Raw genomic sequence first — 17,207 nt, forward strand, 5'->3', positions numbered from 1 at the left:
AGAGAGAGCCATCTTTGGCAGAGCCAAGCCTATATAGAGGAGGCTGCAGGTGAGATGAATCTCCCAACGAGGTGGGTGGAGCCAGACAAGAAGAACCTGGGAAGGAAGGAGCACAGGCAGGCCAACAAGAACACACAAGATGGCTGAGAGCCATCACACAGGATTCTTCAGACTGAAACTGTGGAGGATCCAACACGGTTCCCTGAGGAACTCAAACCTATGAAGGTTCTTCACAGAACCTGCTGAAACCACAAGAACATAGTTTTTCAGAAGTAATCACATTATTCAGCTAATTAGTAGACTTGTCATTGCCATTGTAACATGATTTGAATATTATAGAGGAGGCTTTTGTTTGTGTTTTCAGTTCAGTCTGTTCGACTTAACTTGATGGAGTCCAGACTGACAGACAGCCACAACAACACTGGAGGTAGTTTGATTTCTGTTAACATGTTTGATTAACACTTATGTGTCTATATGAATAAACAAATGTGATTATTGATCAGCCCTGGAGGTCAGACTGAGATCCACCGAGTCCCAGCTGGAGGACCTGCAGGCAGAAAACACAGGTAATAATAATAATAACTAGACAATTCCGGCGCTGCCGAAGTTTTGACAGTGGCATGAGGGGGCTGCGGGTCTTATTGACTGAATCAATAAACATGAATGAATTTAATGGAAATGAACCATCTCTATTATCATCCAAAGTTTCCTTTTACTAACAGAGCTAACGGTGCTAACACTAACGGCGCTAACAGAGCTAACGGTGCTAACACTAATGGCGCTAACAGAGCCAACGGAGCTAATGCTAATGGAGCTACCAGAGCTAACACTAATGGAGCTAACAGCTAACAGCACTAATAGCGCTAACAGCGCCAATGCTAACAGAGCTAACGGTGCTAACAGAGCTAAAGGTACTAACATTTCTAATAGAGCTAGCAGAGCTAACAGCGCTAATGCTAACAGCGCTAATAGAGCTAACGGTGTTGTGTCTGTCTATGTATATGAGGCTGTCTGTGTGTATTTAACTGTATTTGTGTGTGACTGCGTATGTGTGTGTCTTTGTCTGTTTGTGTGTGTGTGTCAAATTGTCCAAAGTATTTTGAACAAGCAGCCCAACCAGTTCCTACATGGAGATGTGTCTGGTATATGTGTGTCTGAATGTGTATGTGTGTGCGTGTGTAACTTCTGCCCCACCTGCTGATAATTACCTCTCTATCTCTCCCACTTTTTACCTGTTCCTGAACAGCTACTTTCTTGCTGTCGGTTTCTTCCGAACAACTTGTGATTGTGACAAAACGGTAGCTGCTATCAAAAAACCGATTCCACTGTGAGATGCGGACAAGTCTGGGCCAGATGTACGTGTGTTTTATGTCCAGATATTCTTTAGAAAAATGACTAAATGGTCGATTTAAAAAGACACACTCCGGCAGGCTGCGACTCAGAAAACAGGAGATTGTATGGGTTTAAATGGAGCAGCAGAGCAGGGCAGCTGGTGCAAGATCCCTCTTTATCTAAATTTGGTGGGGGCTAACCCTTTGAAATTGAACTTTGACGAGAGAAGAAAGGTTTGTCTACAAAAAGATCCAAAAATTATGTGTCTCCTATTCACCGTTTGGATTTTACGGCAATTTTAGAAAAAAAATTCAAGCGATTTGATTTCTCACTGGCTCTTTCACTCTAAGTGATGATGTCATCCACTCTAGGGGGAGAAATTCTGAGCATTTTTTGAGAAACTTTATGGTCTTCAGATGGTCATAGCTCGAAAACCGTAAGAGATATCAAAAAATGTGCCAAGGTTCATTTTGAGCCGACAAAATTATCTACGTTTTAAAGTTTGAATGAAGTCTGTAGGAGAAAGTATGGCGAAGCAGCGGACAATTGAAAAAGGCTGAAATTTCAGGAAATTTCCCCATTCATTTCTTATGGGAAATTCTTCGCAGTTTTTTGCATATAACTTTGCGAATTATTGACAAAAGAGCTATAAAAGTCGTAGCACATCATTCCCAATCGAGCCGCATGTTTTGATATATAGTTTGCGAGGGTTTTCTCAAAGCTGCGGGATTAGTTATGCGCCGAAATTCTGGCGGAAGATGAAAAATGGGAAGAAAAAACACACGGGATAACAATAGAGCTTGAGCGTGCTCGCCTTCTATAGCTCTTTGAGCTACAGAGGCGAGTGGCTCTTGCGTTGCCTCGTGCCACTAATAATAATAATAATAATGATAATAATAATCATCATAATAAAAGCTATGTGTATTCACCTTCACAGACGAATGCAACTCAAAGTTCTTTACAACAACAAAATCAAGTGCTTCCCATCGAAAAGACGTAGAACGAACATAAAAACAGGGACAGAAAATGACGCACATCATAATCATAGTACAGGTAACACAGTGACGCTTTAAAACTGCACATTAATACATATTATCTGAATAAAGTGACTAAAAGTGGCAGATGTTTTTCAGCTCAAACATGCACTCAGTGGTTGTTCAGACTGTGGAGGATCTAGTAAAGTTCCCTGAGGAACACCGCTTCTCTTCAGCTGTTCTTGAAGGAACCCTGACGGACAGGACTCATATACTTCAAATGTTCACGGTCCCTTTTTCTATTTTAAATTGGACATTTGTTTGATTTTGTGTTTTCAGTTCAGTCTGTTCGACTTAACTTGATGGAGTCCAGACTGACAGACAGCCACAACAACACTGGAGGTAGTTTGATTTCTATTAACATCATATGTTAATGTCATATTTCCAGTGATTGTTTCAGTGCTGATTAAGAGCCGAAACCTCAACTCAGTGAACGTACAGTCAGATATTTGCTGTTTGTTGGGCAGCTCTGGAGGTCAGACTGAGATCCACTGAGTCCCGGCTGGAGAATCACACTGCAGGTAACATCATCAAATCTTCAACACGACTGAACTAATCCTTCATGAAAGCATGAAATGAAACGTGAATCATGTGTTGATCAGCCCTGGAGGTCAGAGTGAGATCCACCGAGTCCCAGCTGGAAGACCTGAAGACAGAAAACACAGGTAATAATAATAATAACTAGACAATTCCGGCGCCGCCGAAATTTTGACAGTGGCACGAGGGGGCTGCTGGTCTTATTGACTGAATCAATAAACATGAATGAATTTAATTTAAATGAACCATCTCTATTATCATCCAAAGTTTCCTTTTACTAACAGAGCTAACGGTGCTAGCATTTCTAATAGAGCTAGCAGAGCTAACGGTGCTAATGCTAATGGCGCTAATAGAGCTAACGGCGTTGTGTCTGTCTATGTATATGAGGCTGTCTGTGTGTATTTAACTGTATTTGTGTGTGACTGTGTGTGTGTGTGTGTCTTCGTCTGTTGGTGTGTGTGTGTCTGCTTGAACTACACATTTATCAAATTGTCCCAAGTATTTTGAACAAGCAGCCCAACCAGTTCCGACATGGAGATGTGTCTGGTATATGTGTGTCTGAATGTGTTTGTGTGTGCGTGTGTAACTTCTGCCCCACCTGCTGATAATTACCTCTCTATCTCTCCCACTTTTTACCTGTTCCTGAACAGCTACTTTCTTGTTGTCGGTTTCTTCCGAACAACTTGTGATTGTGACAAAACGGTAGCTGCTATCAAAAAACCGATTCCACTGTGAGATGCGGACAAGTCTGGGCCAGATGTTCGTGTGGTTTATGTCCAGATATTCTTTAGAAAAATGACTAAATGGTCGATTTAAAAAGACACACACTCCGGCAGGCTGTGACTCAGAAAACAGGAGATTGTATGGGTTTAAATGGAGCAGCAGAGCAGGGCAGCTGGTGCAAGATCCCTCTTTATTTAAATTTGGTGGGGGCTAACCCTTTAAAATTGAACTTTGACGAGAGAAGAAAGGTTTGTCTACAAAAAGATCCAAAAATTATGTGTCTCCTATTCACCGTTTGGATTTTACAGCAATTTTAGAAAAAAAATTCAAGCGATTTGATTTCTCACTGGCTCTTTCACTCTAAGTGATGAGGTCATCCACTCTAGGGGGAGAAATTCTGAGCATTTTTTGAGAAACTTTATGGTCTTCAGATGGTCATAGCTCGAAAACCATAAGAGATATCATAAAATGTGCTGAGGTTCATTTTGAGCCAACAAAATTTTCTACGTTTTAAAGTTTGAATGAAGTCTCTAGGAGAAAGTATGGCGAAGCAGCGGACAATTGAAAAAGGCTGAAATTTGAGGAAATTTCCCCATTCATTTCTTATGGGAAGTTTTTTGCGTATAACTTTGCGAATTATTGATGAAAGAGCTTTAAAAGTCGTAGCACACCATTCCCGATTGAGCCGCACGTTTTGATATATAGTTTGCGAGGGTTTTCTCAAAGCTGCGGGACTAGTTATGCGCCGAAATTCTGTCGGAGATGAAAAATGGGAAGAAAAAACGCGCGGGATAACAATAGAGCTTGAGCGTGCTCGCCTCTATATGTCAAGGAGCTATAGCGGCGAGTGGCTCTTGAGTTGCCTCGTGCCACTAATAATAATAATAATAATAATAATTATAATAAAGTTATGTGTATTCACAGAAGAAATGCAACTCAAAGTTCTTCACAACAACAAAATCAAGTGCTTCACATAAAAAGACAGGATGGACATGAAACAGGGATAAACAATGGATGGAAAATAAGATGAAGAATCAAACCCACTTGATGATAATAATAAAAATGAGATGAAAATAAGCATGAAAATAAAAGATCAAAGGTCTCCAAACTCTCTCTTTCCTTGTATACAACCACAGTCAGCAATTTGATACTGAACAGGTGAGACCTCAGAAAGTATTTTGTCTTGTTTGAACACCCGACCAATCAGGACGTCTGAAGCAAACAAGCATAACAGAGCCTCTCGACAGATTGAGCACCGGCCTGGATGAACTGAAATCAGCCTGTTTCAGTCGAGGCCAGAGCGTCTCCCCCCGGGTTTAACCTCACTGTGTGACCTGTGTCGAGCTCAGCCTGAAGCTGCTCCAGAGAAGCACCCTGCTGTGCTGCTGTTGGCTTAGAGAACACACGCCGCAGTCTTTATAACAGTCAATGAACGACAAACGCTAGAAAATTAAACCCACTGAACAGTCGTATTAAAATAAACAGTGTTTGTTACAGCCAGAAAGTCACGTGGGCCGAGTGCTTCCCATCGAAAAGACGTAGAACAAACATAAAAACAGGGACAGAAAATGACGCACATCATAATCATAGTACAGGTAACACAGTGACGCTTTAAAACTGCACATTAATACATATTATCTGAATAAAGTGACTAAAAGTGGCAGATGTTTTTCAGCTCAAACATGCACTCAGTGGTTGTTCAGACTGTGGAGGATCTAGTAAAGTTCCCTGAGGAACACCGCTTCTCTTCAGCTGTTCTTGAAGGAACCCAGACAGACAGGACTCATATACTTCAAATGTTCACAATGTTCAAGGTCCCTTTTTCTATTTTAAATTGGACATTTGTTTGATTTTGTGTTTTCAGTTCAGTCTGTTCGACTTAACTTGATGGAGTCCAGACTGACAGACAGCCACAACAACACTGGAGGTAGTTTGATTTGTTTTAACATGTTTGATTAACACTTATGTGTCTATATGAATAAACAAATGTGATTATTGATCAGCCCTGGAGGTCAGACTGAGATCCACTGAGTCCCAGCTGGAGGACCTGCAGGCAGAAATCACAGGTAACAAAGTGAAGCCTCCAAACTGATTCTGTGACTTCTCATAAACTGAAGCGAAACATTCAAGCGAACCTGTTTTCTGATTTCAGTTTTGAGCTTCAGACTGAATGAAGCTGATGATCGTCTCACCAACTCAGGTCTGGACTAAAGAAAAAGAAACGTGTCAGTTTCTGTTTGTGAAACATCAACTGAGCAAAATATTTGTTCCACCTGTTTTAAAACACTTCCTGAATGTGACGTTGAGTCAGGAGATTCATGTGACTTTAATTTAAAAGTTTCATCTGAAAGTTTTCATTGAAGTTTGAGAACAGAACAGTCATCAGAACATCTGAAGGTGTGAAATTAATGATTTTTTTTATTTGGTCTGAACTTTGCAAACAGCTGATTTTTCATTAGCTGCCATTCTTTGCAGCTAGCTTGTATATGCAGCTCATGCTAATGTTTGTTAGCAGCAGCTGACGTCATACGCCACACCGAACCACAGACATCGACTCTGACTGTCGTCTGCAGGCGGACGGAGAACATGAGTAAAAAACTTTGACGCGTTCTAAACATGCTCTTTAAAATGAAGGAAAATAAGATTTCAGTATTCAAAGGTTTTATCAGGTTTGAGATGAAATATTTAGTTTAGGATGTAAAAGCTATTTTTACTCTACATGACGACGTTGTTGCTATGAAACGTGTTTTTTCTTTTTTCGAGTGTGAAACTGAAACTTTTTCTTCCAGATGAGCTGAAGGTGGCGTTCTCAGCCGGTCTGACCGATTCAGGATCAGTGGGACCGTTTGACGAGGAGACGACTCTGATCTTCTCCAAAACCATCACCAACATCGGCCGAGCCTACAACCAGACCGCAGGTAGACACGCCGCAGTGCCGACTGGTCCAAACACCATCCTGACTGAACATTAGAGCTCGAGTTAGAAGGAAAATCATCATCGTCACATTTTTCACCTGAAAACTTCCCGTTGTCCTGGTGCTCGTTTGTTACATGAAGAAAAGCAGAGATGATGAATGTGAAGGTTGAGTTGTGGATTCTCAGTGACGCGAGAACAGATTCTGTGTCTGAATAGAAAACAAACTTTGAAGTGCTGATGGAGGATTTGGAGATCAGTCGTGATCTGCTGGTTTGGGATCTCTGATCATTACAGTGATCGGACTCCTTCGCTGCTTCAACACTTATCTGGGCTGCAGATTTGATTTCAAGTGGATTAAATGTTTTTGCAAATGAATTGAAAATTAAAAACTGAGATGTCCCGTTTACAGAAGTATTCAGAGGCTTAGTTTAGTCCTCTGCAGAGGCCGGTTTGTCTCATTCCTCGTCTTCAGGTGTCCACAGACGTGGTTTAAATCTGGCCTTTGGTTGGACCGTTCAACGAGTCAGAGACTCCTTTACTTCCAAAAACGAGTAAATTAGTTTTTGACTTGTTTGCAAATGTCTGAAAAAGTGTTTTTACTCTGTTAGTGTGGGTTATTGACGGCTTCAGCTTCAGCTTCAGTTTGTCAGTGCTTTAAAAGGTGACTGGACTTGCTTAAGGTTCTAGAAGATGTTTGGTCTCTCCAAGAGGCTTCTTCAGGTCTAACTGACTTGTGGGGAGTACCTGAAAGCTGCCTGGGGGGGGGGGTCTCAGGACTGTAGACCACCTCCTCTGTTCTGTTTTTCCAGTTTGACACAGACGACTTCTTTCACTCCACTTTCAAACCGTCTGTCTTCTCTGGCCAAAATATGGACATTATTGTCGCAAATGATGTCGTTTGTCCTTCGGGCGCAGGTGGACCGCTGAGTCTCGACCTGAGGCGTCCGCTCTTGTGAAGCGGTTGTTTTGTTTCCTCGGTGTACAGGTGTGGGCCTTCCTGCAGACACCTGTCTGGGTGTTCTGTCCTCAGGATGGACACGCTCAGTCTCAGAGTGCTGCTGGACCTGAAGGGATGCAGTTTGTTGTTTGTAGCACTGAACCTCTGCAACTGTGTGTTAACGTTACCCTGCTCTGTGTTTGTCAGGTGTGTTCACAGCCCCCGTCAGAGGACTCTACTTCTTCAGCTTCACGGCTGCAGATTATCTGAAAGGCTACATGGGTCTCTACCTGTACAGGAACAACCGGCCGATCGTCTTCAACCTGGACCTGAACGACCACGGCGGCTACGCCTCCACGTCCAACGGAGTGGCTCTGCAGCTGGAGGAGGGCGACAGAGTCCGGCTCAGTCTGCCGGCCAGCTACCGCCTCTATGACGACTCCCGAAACTTCAGCGTTTTCTCTGGTTTCCTGCTGTTCCCCCTCTGACAGGAAGTCCCGGGATCACGGTACGAGCGAGACATCGTCTCAGCAGAAAACTGTCCTCTCAGTTATCAGACTGGAACTGAGAGAATGGACTTTTGTTTGGTTTCAACCAGGATGAATGAAAGAATCCGTCATGTTTCCACCTCTGAAGCTAATAAACATTAATAACTCATGAATAACGTCTGTTAGAGGTCTGAGAGTGAAACAGGAAACGGTTCAAGGAAGATGTGTCTGGTCGAGGTCCATTTAGTAGCCGTTCAGGAGCGGTGACCTCTTTTCCCGGTTTTAACTGAGCGAAACATGATGCTTTAAACACCACGTTTCAGAAGATTCAAGAAATGTTCTAGAAGTCTGGAGTTAGTCTGCGGCTGAATGCAGCTTCAGTCCTGTTCCTGACGTGTTCAGGATCAGGGCGATACTATCGGACTAATCAGTGTTTCATCATTAATTTGAGACCAGAGCATTCTTCACTTTTATAATCATACAACATAATTAATATGACGGTTCATTTGTTTGCACAGCATCCCGGCTGCTCTCTCTGCGGTCCCATCAAGTCTGCTGGCCAATCAGGAAACAGATTCATGTTGAGGGCCGTCCAATAGAAACCAGCCTCGATGTTGGCCGACTGATTGGAATAAAGAAACGCAGTGAAACAGCTCAGCAGCTTCGCGGTGTTAATGTTTTATTTCTCAAAGCAGTAAAAGAAAACTCATCAAACAGCCGACCAATCAGCTTCTGAGAACAGAGTTCCTGTAAAAACTCAAAATAAGTCTCAAACTTTTTTTCAATTTTGACAAAAAACATGAAAACATTTCAAACTAAACTTTGACCTGTTGGTTTGAAGAAAGTCAGTATTACAACAAACTGTTAGAAACCCCAAACCCACCGATCCCCTAAAACCGATTCTCTAACGACGACTATAAAAACGAACGTCGCCTGTCAGACTTTAAGTCCATGATTTTAGAAAAAACATGGCGTCAGTGTGAAAGTCTGGTTCAGGTGAAGAGCAGTCGGTCAGTAGTTAAACTGTAACAGTAAATAAATACAAAGTGTCCATCACAAACTGAAAGTCACCTGAACGCATCGCGACGTTCTGCTGCAGGAAGTCACATCGAGGTGAACTCAAAGGAAACGTCTCATATTGCTGTTTGCTCCTTTAAAACCTTTCTACAGTCTAACGTTAACGTTCCTACAACACTAATCAAAGATCAATGATCCAAATGATCCGTTCTTCAGGGAATGATCCGTTCTTCAGGGAATGTAAACGGAAAAATCGGCAGAAAAACGTCTTTAAAAAACACGCTGATGAAAAGGTTCATCGCTTCAGCTTCTAAAAACTCGTTCATTAAGACCGAACAGATTCTTGCATAAGAATAAAAACAAGGAATAAAAGTCCAGAATCAAAATCAAAATGGCTTCAGATCCTTCATCTGTGAAGAGGAGGAGGAGGTGAAGAAGAGATGTAAAATAGAGTAAGAAGAGAAGAAAGGATGGATGAAGAGTGGGGGGAGAAAGATGACAAGAGGATGGAGGATTTGGACCGAGAGGACAAGAAAGAGGAGGAGGAGTAAAGGTTGAAGGTGGAGGAGTAAAGGTTGGAGGAGGAGTAGAACCTGGAGGTGGAGGAGTAAAGGTTGAAGGAGGAGGAGTAAAGCCTGGAGGTGGAGGAGTAAAGCCTGGAGGTGGAGTAAAGCCTGGAGGTGGAGGAGTAAAGCCTGGAGGTGGAGGAGTAAAGGTTGAAGGAGGAGTAGAACCTGGAGGTGGAGGAGTAAAGGTTGGAGGTGGAGGAGTAAAGGTTGAAGGTGGAGGAGTAAAGGTTGAAGGAGGAGTAGAACCTGGAGGTGGAGGAGTAAAGGTTGAAGGAGGAGGAGTAAAGCCTGGAGGTGGAGGAGCAGCAGGAGGAGGTGTTCAGTCTACTCGGTGTCGTGTGTGTTGATCCTCCTGTGAACGGCCTGCAGCAGGAGCAGAGAGTACTCCTCCAGCAGAGCCGCCGTCTTCACCTCCCCCACTCCTCCCAACCCCCCCTCCACTCCCACAATGCTCGGCGCGCTGAGCGGCAAACAGTCCAGCTCCGCCCTCATGGCCCGGAAGGCCTCTGATAGGACGACGGCCATCTGACGCTGGTCGGGGGCGGAGTCATCAGAGGAGGAGCCGCTCACCTAGAGGAGAGAGAGACACACACAAGTGTTCGATGATGTCAGCGGTGACATCACAAGAGGAAAGGTCAGGAGTGGTGGAGACAGACCCTCCAGGACCAACCACAACCACCACCCAAACCACTCTGCTCCTCTGGTTTCTGGTTGATAATGATCTCCTCAGGAAGTGAAGTCACACTGAACCACAGTTTTTCATTTGATCAGGGGACGGCCCACATGATCACAAATCAAATAAATCACCTGAGGTCACCCTCAACCTTCTACATGGACGGCTCAGCCGTCCAATGACAGACTCACCTTTCTGTACAGGTGAGTTGCTCTCTTGAAGCAGCTCTGCAGCTCATTGGTCAGAGCTCTGCAGGTCTCCACACTGATTGGCTGGTCTGCACATGGAGAGAGAGAGAGAGAAGCAGAAGGTAAGGTCACTCTACCAACAACAACATGCGAAGATTTAAAAAATTCTACCTTCCAATTTACGAAGGAGTAAAGTTTCACTCTGGAAAAGTCTCTGCTTGACTTCATGAACAAAGCAGGTTTTATTTTATCATTTATTTCATTTCATTATTATGTTTTTATTAACTTAGAAAGTGAGATTCAGTGTGGACGCTGCTGATGTTTTGTTCTCACATCTGACACGATGGAAGGAGTGAAGAAGAAGAAAAATTAAAGTAAAACACAAAGTGAAATGTTGAGAACAACGTGTGACGACACAAAGGAGGAACAACAATAAAGAAAGAAAAGAGGACTGAAGCATCTCACCCGGCAGTATGGAGGGAGAGGCAGAGCCCTGACGGAGAAATGACAAGATGAAGGGATGAAGAAGAGGAGGAGGAGGAGGAGAAGGAGGAGAATCCAAACCTGCGTTGTCCCTCTGCTCTGCAGCAGTCTGACGTTCCTCCTCCTGTTGGGGGGGAGTCAGAGGGGAAACAGAGACCGGAGGAGGCCGCGATGAGGAAGACGAGGATGAGGGCGATGACGAGAAGGAGGCGAGGGAGGGCTTGTCAGGGAGCGGCCTGCCAGGGACCCGAGCCTGGAGACCACGGGGGGAAGGGGCTGCCTGGTTCCCGTGGTTACCTGCAGAAGAAGACGAGGAGGAGGCAACGACGACGGGCACAACAGCGGCGTGGGGGGGCACGGCCAGAGCTGCGTTGGCGGGCACCACGGCAACAAGAGGAGGCGGAGTCTCTTTGACCTGAGAGGAGGAGGTTACTGTGTCCACTGTCGATGGTGATGATGTCACTGCGGGATCTTCGCTTGGTTCAGAGATGTTGAGGCCGTCGCCCACGGAGATGGAGCGTGACATCTTGGCCATGGAGCTGGCCGTGGGGCTCATGTATGAGCGTGGCGCCGATGGAGTGGTGGAGGAGGAGGAGGAGGAGGAGGACTTCCTTGGGGTGACAGCAGAAGGAGCAGCAGCAGCTGCAGAGGAGGTGACGGCAACCGTTTCCTGCTGGGGGGACCTGGGAGAGGCGGGGCTGGGTCTCTGAAGGGATGGGGCTGTACATGGGGGGCGTCTGGGGGAAGAGGGGAGGGTGGTGGGACGCTGGGGGGGGGGCAGCAGCTGGGGGGAGGTCTCTCTGGACGAACGAGAGAGCAAGGAGTCACCTGAGGAAGAGAAAAAGTATGTAAGTCCAACACAGGTCTTTAGTCCCTCCTGAAGTCCCTCAGAACAAGTCCAAAACTGGTCTCAAGTACTTCAAGACTTGTATTGGACTGTTCCTAAATCCCTCAGGACAAGTGCAAGACAAGCCTTGAGTCCCTCAGTACTAGTCCAAGACAAGTCTCAATTTTTGTCTTGACAGACTGGGTGATACCTGTACTGTTCACCTTTGTCTCTTGATGTTTTGAGGTTACCTGTTTCGGTCAGCAGGTTCTGGACTGACTGAGCCTTTCGTAGTCCAGAGGAGTTCAGATGGGAGGCTGCAGCCCGAGCCATTGGGCCCAGGTTCCTCCTGGACTCAACTGTGGTTTGGACCTTCTTCTTCAGTGGGGATGGCCGGTGGGACTGCTGAGCCGAGGAGATCTCCTTCTCTTCTACCTGGAGCTGATCTGTACCCTGGTTCACAACCTCAGAGGGCTGTGTTTGGTCCTGGTTGGTCTTAGCCTGGGACTGTAGCTGGTCTTGAAGTGAGGGGGTCTGCTCCTGGTTCTGTTTCTGGGTTGGGTCCGGGTTCCACGACACTCTCCTGTCCTGGGTCCGGTTCATGTTCTGTTCCATCAGAGGTCGGACCTCTGAGACCAGAGGGCGGGCCTTCACCTCCCCACCTCCTACCCCTCCCTCGGTGTTCCGAGACGGGAGAGGAAGCACGGTCCGACTGAGGAGGCGAGGAAAGAACAAAAGAAAACCGATGCATCATCTGAACTACACCAAAGTGAAGTGAGGACACAAAAAGACGAACCAGAGGGTTTTTGGACAGATTTACAGTCTTGACTTGCTGAGATTTTACATGTCAAACATGTTGAGGGGAGGTGTGTGACGTTTGATGTTTTACCTTCCAGCTGAATTCTGCGACAGGAACCTGGAGGAAATGCTGAGACTCTCACTGGAGCTGTGAGACGCTCTGCTTGGACTCCCTGTCAACACAAAGGTTACATGTTATGTCGGGAACAGTCCTGGACCCGACCTCTACACTTCAGACTTCACGCATTAATTGGCTAACTGCCTCCTGCTAAGTTCTCTGACTAATCTGTGATCGTCGGCCTCGTCGCAGACGGGGAAGACGAGGAGTCCAGAGAACTGACCCGGGGCTGTCTGGACTGGGGCCAGCAGATGGTTCTGCAGATTAATGCAGGGTCTCTACAATCACTGTCAGTTTACTATCCTTGAAATGTTACCCAAGCCCACATGTACCTAAACCCTGGCTCTGTTCTGTTCCCACCACAGACAGAACTCTTAAATGATTTTATGTAAATAGAAGAAACCTACAAAACCCATCTGTCAACAGAGGAGGAGGTCTGCGACACCACTTATCCTTCACCGCTGTTCTTCCATCCCTTCCCAGGAAGATTAACTAGCATTAACACCTGCCCTCAGGTGAGTCCAACGACTGTAACGTCTGCGTTACACAGCCAGAGCACTAACAACCAGGAGGTGTCAATGACCTTCATAACGACCCCACAGACGTTAAATACCTGGGGCTCTCCACCAGCCAGTCCTCGATCTGCTCGTGATCACATTCCTTCAACCAACAACCAACCACAGACTGAGCTGGTCACAACATCTTCAGCTGAACCAGACTGGTGGAAATGTGGATTGAGTTACTAAGTTAAAGTCCTCTTTAGACCATTTTCATAGCTGAGCAAACTTTCTGACTTTTCTGACCTTTCTGGGTGGTGGGGGAGGGTGGTGAGAGGCTGATTTTCTGGCTGGTTCTGGTTTAATCAGCCATGAACTGCATCAACCTTGTTCGTCGTACCGACGGTGTGACGTTTGCCGTTGGCGGTGGTGTGTTTGAGAATGCGAGCTCCTGCGTTACCTGAGCCTGAGAGGTCAGCCAGCGTGACGAAGTGCTCCTTCAGGAAAGCCTCCTGGTCCGGAGTCTGAGGGACGAGCTGCGAGGCCCTGACCTCTCCTCTTCCTGCCTCGTCTTCATCGTCCTCCAGTTCTGAGGAGTTTCCATCCACACTGAGAGGCTCTGTGTCTGACAGATAACAGAGGAAAGACAAACTCTTCACATCTCGCCGTCTCCTGCAAGACTTCCTGCAGCAGAGGACGAAGTCGTCCCCGTTCAGTACCAGTATGTGAGTATAATGAGGACAATGTACTTCAAGTATGAAAGTACTGAGTGCAGTAAAATGTCCCCGTGACTGTTCTAGTGTTCTCCTGTTCTACTGTCCCTCTGGTCTACTGTTCTATCTGTTCTGCTGTTCTACTGTTCTACTGTTCCTCTGTTCTCCTGTTCTCCTGTTGTGCTGTTCTCCTGTCCTACTATTCTATCTGTTCTACTGTTCTCTTGTTCTACTGTTCCTCTGTTCTGCTGTTCTACTGTTCTTCTGAGTCCAGCTGTCCTCGATCCACCCGTGACCTGAGAGTCTTCACAGGTACGGTACTTGAGTAAATGTACTTAGTTACATTAGTGTCTGTCTGTCTGCGTCTCACCGTCTCCTGCAGGTCTGACCGGACTGGACAGGCTGGAATTGAATCCCAGTGAGCAGCCACTGTCTGGACTGGGTTTGTCCTGATGTCCACCTGCAGCAGCTGGACCCGCCTCCCTCACCTGGAACTCACTGACAGGAAGGGGCGGAGTTTACAGGGGGCGGGGCGAAAGCTGGGGGGAGGGGCAGTTAGGAAACAGTCCTACCTTTCTGCCAGGCTCACTCTGTCTGCCCATTGGTCAGGATACAGCACTAGATCCTCCCTGTCTGGGCTGTGATTGGTCCTCGTCTCATCGTCTTTCGCCTGAACAGATCACATGACATCGATTCAACCAATCGGAGTGAAGGTTCATCGTTCAAAGCTTCAGCTTCACACGTGCTCTCACCCATGCAGTGGTGACCTGCAGGCTGACTGTGCTTCCCAGCTCCTGATTGGTCCTGTGAAGCACCCCCTCCATGTTCGGGCCCTTCCCGCTCAGGCTGCAGGCTGAGGTTTTACCATTGAGGGGGCGGGGCTTCACCTGGGTGGGAGGGACAGAAGGTGATTTTAACGTTCACCTTACGTAGGTAAAAAAATAATTTGGTGTGAATCCTGACCTCCTGCCGCTCCTCCTGCCGCTCCTCCTGCCGCTCCTCCCGTCTGTCAGGACGGTACGAATCCAACAGTCTGAGGTCCAGCATGGACTTCACCATCAGGGCGCCGTCCTCTGCGCCGCCCGTCCTCCTGGACCAGCGCCGGCGAGGGGGTCGAGCCCCCAACACGTCCTGAGCGGTTCCAGAGAGACAGTGAGAGCTCAGGGGATACAGAACACATGAACACGTGTTTCATACGAAATCCTGAAGCTAACATGGCTGCTCTGCTGAGGAGGAGGAACTCTGATGAAGAGTACGGCAGCGTGTTGAACCACCTGAAGATCAATATAAGCACGAGAGCTACAGACTGTGGCCGTGGAGGCTTCACACACGCTGAACCTGCAGCTCAGAAGATCTTTACAGCTCAGGTTCAAGATCAGAGTCCCCATCAATAAAGTCTTATCTTATCTTATCTTATCTTACCACCTCAGCATCTGAGCAGGAGCTGCCTTCTGCTCTGAGTGATGCTTCATCATTTTATTCTGTCTGAATGTGAGGAAGGTTACAGCCTCATCATCATCGCTCCACACACATCTGACGCCTGAGTCACATGATTCAGGTGTTCGCTCGCTACGATTCTGTTTTACGGGAGTGTTTCAGGTCACGGCGTCGGTGGACGTCCTGTCTGCTAACCTTGCTGCTGCCGTCGGCGTCCGCGCAGCTCGGCTCGTCGTCCGGAGTTTCTGCAGGAAGAACAAACATCAGCTGACGTTCCCAGCATGCTTCACTTTATGAGACACACACAAACTTCACCACATCCACTGACTCTGCTTCATGCTAAAGCTGCAGCGTGTTGTTGTAACCACGGCAACAGACCTGTCTCCTCCTTCAGGCTTCCTGCAGTGACCATATAAGGACAGCACAGCTCTTCTTCCTCCTCCTCTTCCTCCTCCTTGTCACTGTCAGATGACATGGTGACGACCCGAGGAGTCGACGCCTCCCTGTTGCTGCAGCGCACGCACACACACACACACGCATGCATGCACACACACACACACACACACACACACACACACGAATGAAAATCTCATCAATTTCAATTCAACTTTATTGAGTTAAAGAACAGGACAAAGAAAATCAGAATATACGATACAACATAATGAGTCAAATTTAATTTCAAATCATTTAACTTGATTTTTCTCAGGATGTTTTATTTTAACAATTTTAATCTGAATCTGATGATTAATTGAACAACTCAGTTTAATTAGTGTTATTTTTAATCTATTTTTTGTCTTTTGTTTTTCATGTTTGAAGTTTTTGAATATTAAAAGTTTTCATCTTTTCTCTGGTTTGAAATTTGCATTTTTATTTTATTATTATTATAGTTGATGTTGTCATTATCCAGATATCTGATGAATGTCGTGTGTTTGCAGTGCAGACGAACAGAATCGCTGCAGAGGATTCAGCAGAAGATTCCTCAGCAGCTTTTCATCACTTACATGTGAAATCATATTAAAACGTCTTTTCACTTTGATGGTTTCATGTTGTTTTTCTTCATTACTTCACACTTCAGTTTGTGGATGATTCCTGTTTTTGTGATCGCTGACTGTGGATCAGTTCGAGGTTTGTCATCTCTCGTATTCAACAGTAAATAAAGTTTTTCACACATCAGGTATCAGACGTTTACCTGAGGTTGACCACTTTCTGCTGAGGTGCATTCTGGGAGTTCTGCATGCTGCTGAGAGGTCGGAGGTCAGCGAGTCGTTGCCTCATCCTGATGGTCAATTCTGGACTGAGACGCCACACGAAGATACAGCTGCACGCGCACACACACAGACACACACACACATGCACGCACACACACACAAACATGCACACACAAACACGCACGCACACACACGCACACACAAACACACACGCACGCACACACAAACACACACAGACGCACGCACGCGCACACACACACACACACACACACATGCACACAAACACACGCACGCACACACAAACACACACAGACACAGACACACGCACGCACACACACGCACACACACACACACACACACACACACATGCACACACGCACAGTTTCCTAAATGTTTGATTTGTAGAATCTCTTATCAACAAACTGTGATGTCATCATGTTGAAGACGCACCTGTCTCCAGAGACTGTGATCAGATGTCTGCAGTCACTGCTGAACTTCAGACCGGTTACTATCTCTGACAGACAGACAGACAGACAGACTGTTAGCTTCATAAAGACATTGATTATTCATTCACACATTCCTTCATATTTGCCTACAGACGTTTGTACTGTAAATACCAACAGACAGACAGACAGACAGTGAGACAGACAGACAGACTTTCATTCATACGTTGATGAATGTATTCATCCATTCCTTCACAGACAGACAGACAG

General features: G+C 46.1%; 2 protein-coding genes and 1 long non-coding RNA gene across 3 annotated transcripts in view; 2 read left to right on the forward strand and 1 right to left on the reverse strand.

The window, feature by feature from the left end:
• Positions 1-535: 535 nt before the first annotated feature.
• On the forward strand, positions 536-2,887 carry LOC121618810. Its single transcript, XR_006007447.1, has 3 exons — positions 536-566; positions 2,646-2,708; positions 2,834-2,887. It is a non-coding gene; the product is annotated as an uncharacterized LOC121618810 (long non-coding RNA).
• A 117-nt stretch (positions 2,888-3,004) lies between these two features.
• Positions 3,005-8,089, forward strand: LOC121618809 (complement C1q tumor necrosis factor-related protein 3-like). Its single transcript, XM_041954430.1, has 6 exons — positions 3,005-3,031; positions 5,491-5,553; positions 5,630-5,692; positions 5,779-5,826; positions 6,416-6,544; positions 7,687-8,089. The coding sequence occupies exons 2-6, from the start codon at positions 5,514-5,516 to the stop codon at positions 7,965-7,967; spliced, it is 561 nt and encodes a 186-aa protein (XP_041810364.1). The 5' UTR covers positions 3,005-3,031; positions 5,491-5,513; the 3' UTR covers positions 7,968-8,089.
• A 548-nt stretch (positions 8,090-8,637) lies between these two features.
• Positions 8,638-17,207, reverse strand: part of mapkbp1 (mitogen-activated protein kinase binding protein 1) — a 32,840-nt gene continuing 24,270 nt past the window's right edge. Inside the window, exons 18-31 of the mRNA XM_041953315.1 lie at positions 16,945-17,008; positions 16,476-16,604; positions 15,665-15,795; positions 15,482-15,531; positions 14,813-14,980; positions 14,602-14,736; positions 14,422-14,519; positions 14,220-14,347; positions 13,597-13,761; positions 12,613-12,694; positions 11,975-12,435; positions 10,979-11,725; positions 10,418-10,503; positions 8,638-10,123 (exon numbers count right to left, since the gene is read on the reverse strand). Of these exons, the coding sequence (XP_041809249.1) occupies positions 9,878-10,123; positions 10,418-10,503; positions 10,979-11,725; positions 11,975-12,435; positions 12,613-12,694; positions 13,597-13,761; positions 14,220-14,347; positions 14,422-14,519; positions 14,602-14,736; positions 14,813-14,980; positions 15,482-15,531; positions 15,665-15,795; positions 16,476-16,604; positions 16,945-17,008 (2,690 nt within the window). The 3' untranslated portion in view covers positions 8,638-9,877. The remainder of the gene's footprint in view (positions 10,124-10,417; positions 10,504-10,978; positions 11,726-11,974; positions 12,436-12,612; positions 12,695-13,596; positions 13,762-14,219; positions 14,348-14,421; positions 14,520-14,601; positions 14,737-14,812; positions 14,981-15,481; positions 15,532-15,664; positions 15,796-16,475; positions 16,605-16,944; positions 17,009-17,207) is intronic.

Source organism: Chelmon rostratus, chromosome 15 (assembly GCF_017976325.1).
Source record: "Chelmon rostratus isolate fCheRos1 chromosome 15, fCheRos1.pri, whole genome shotgun sequence".
Taxonomy (NCBI): Eukaryota; Metazoa; Chordata; class Actinopteri; order Chaetodontiformes; family Chaetodontidae; genus Chelmon; species Chelmon rostratus.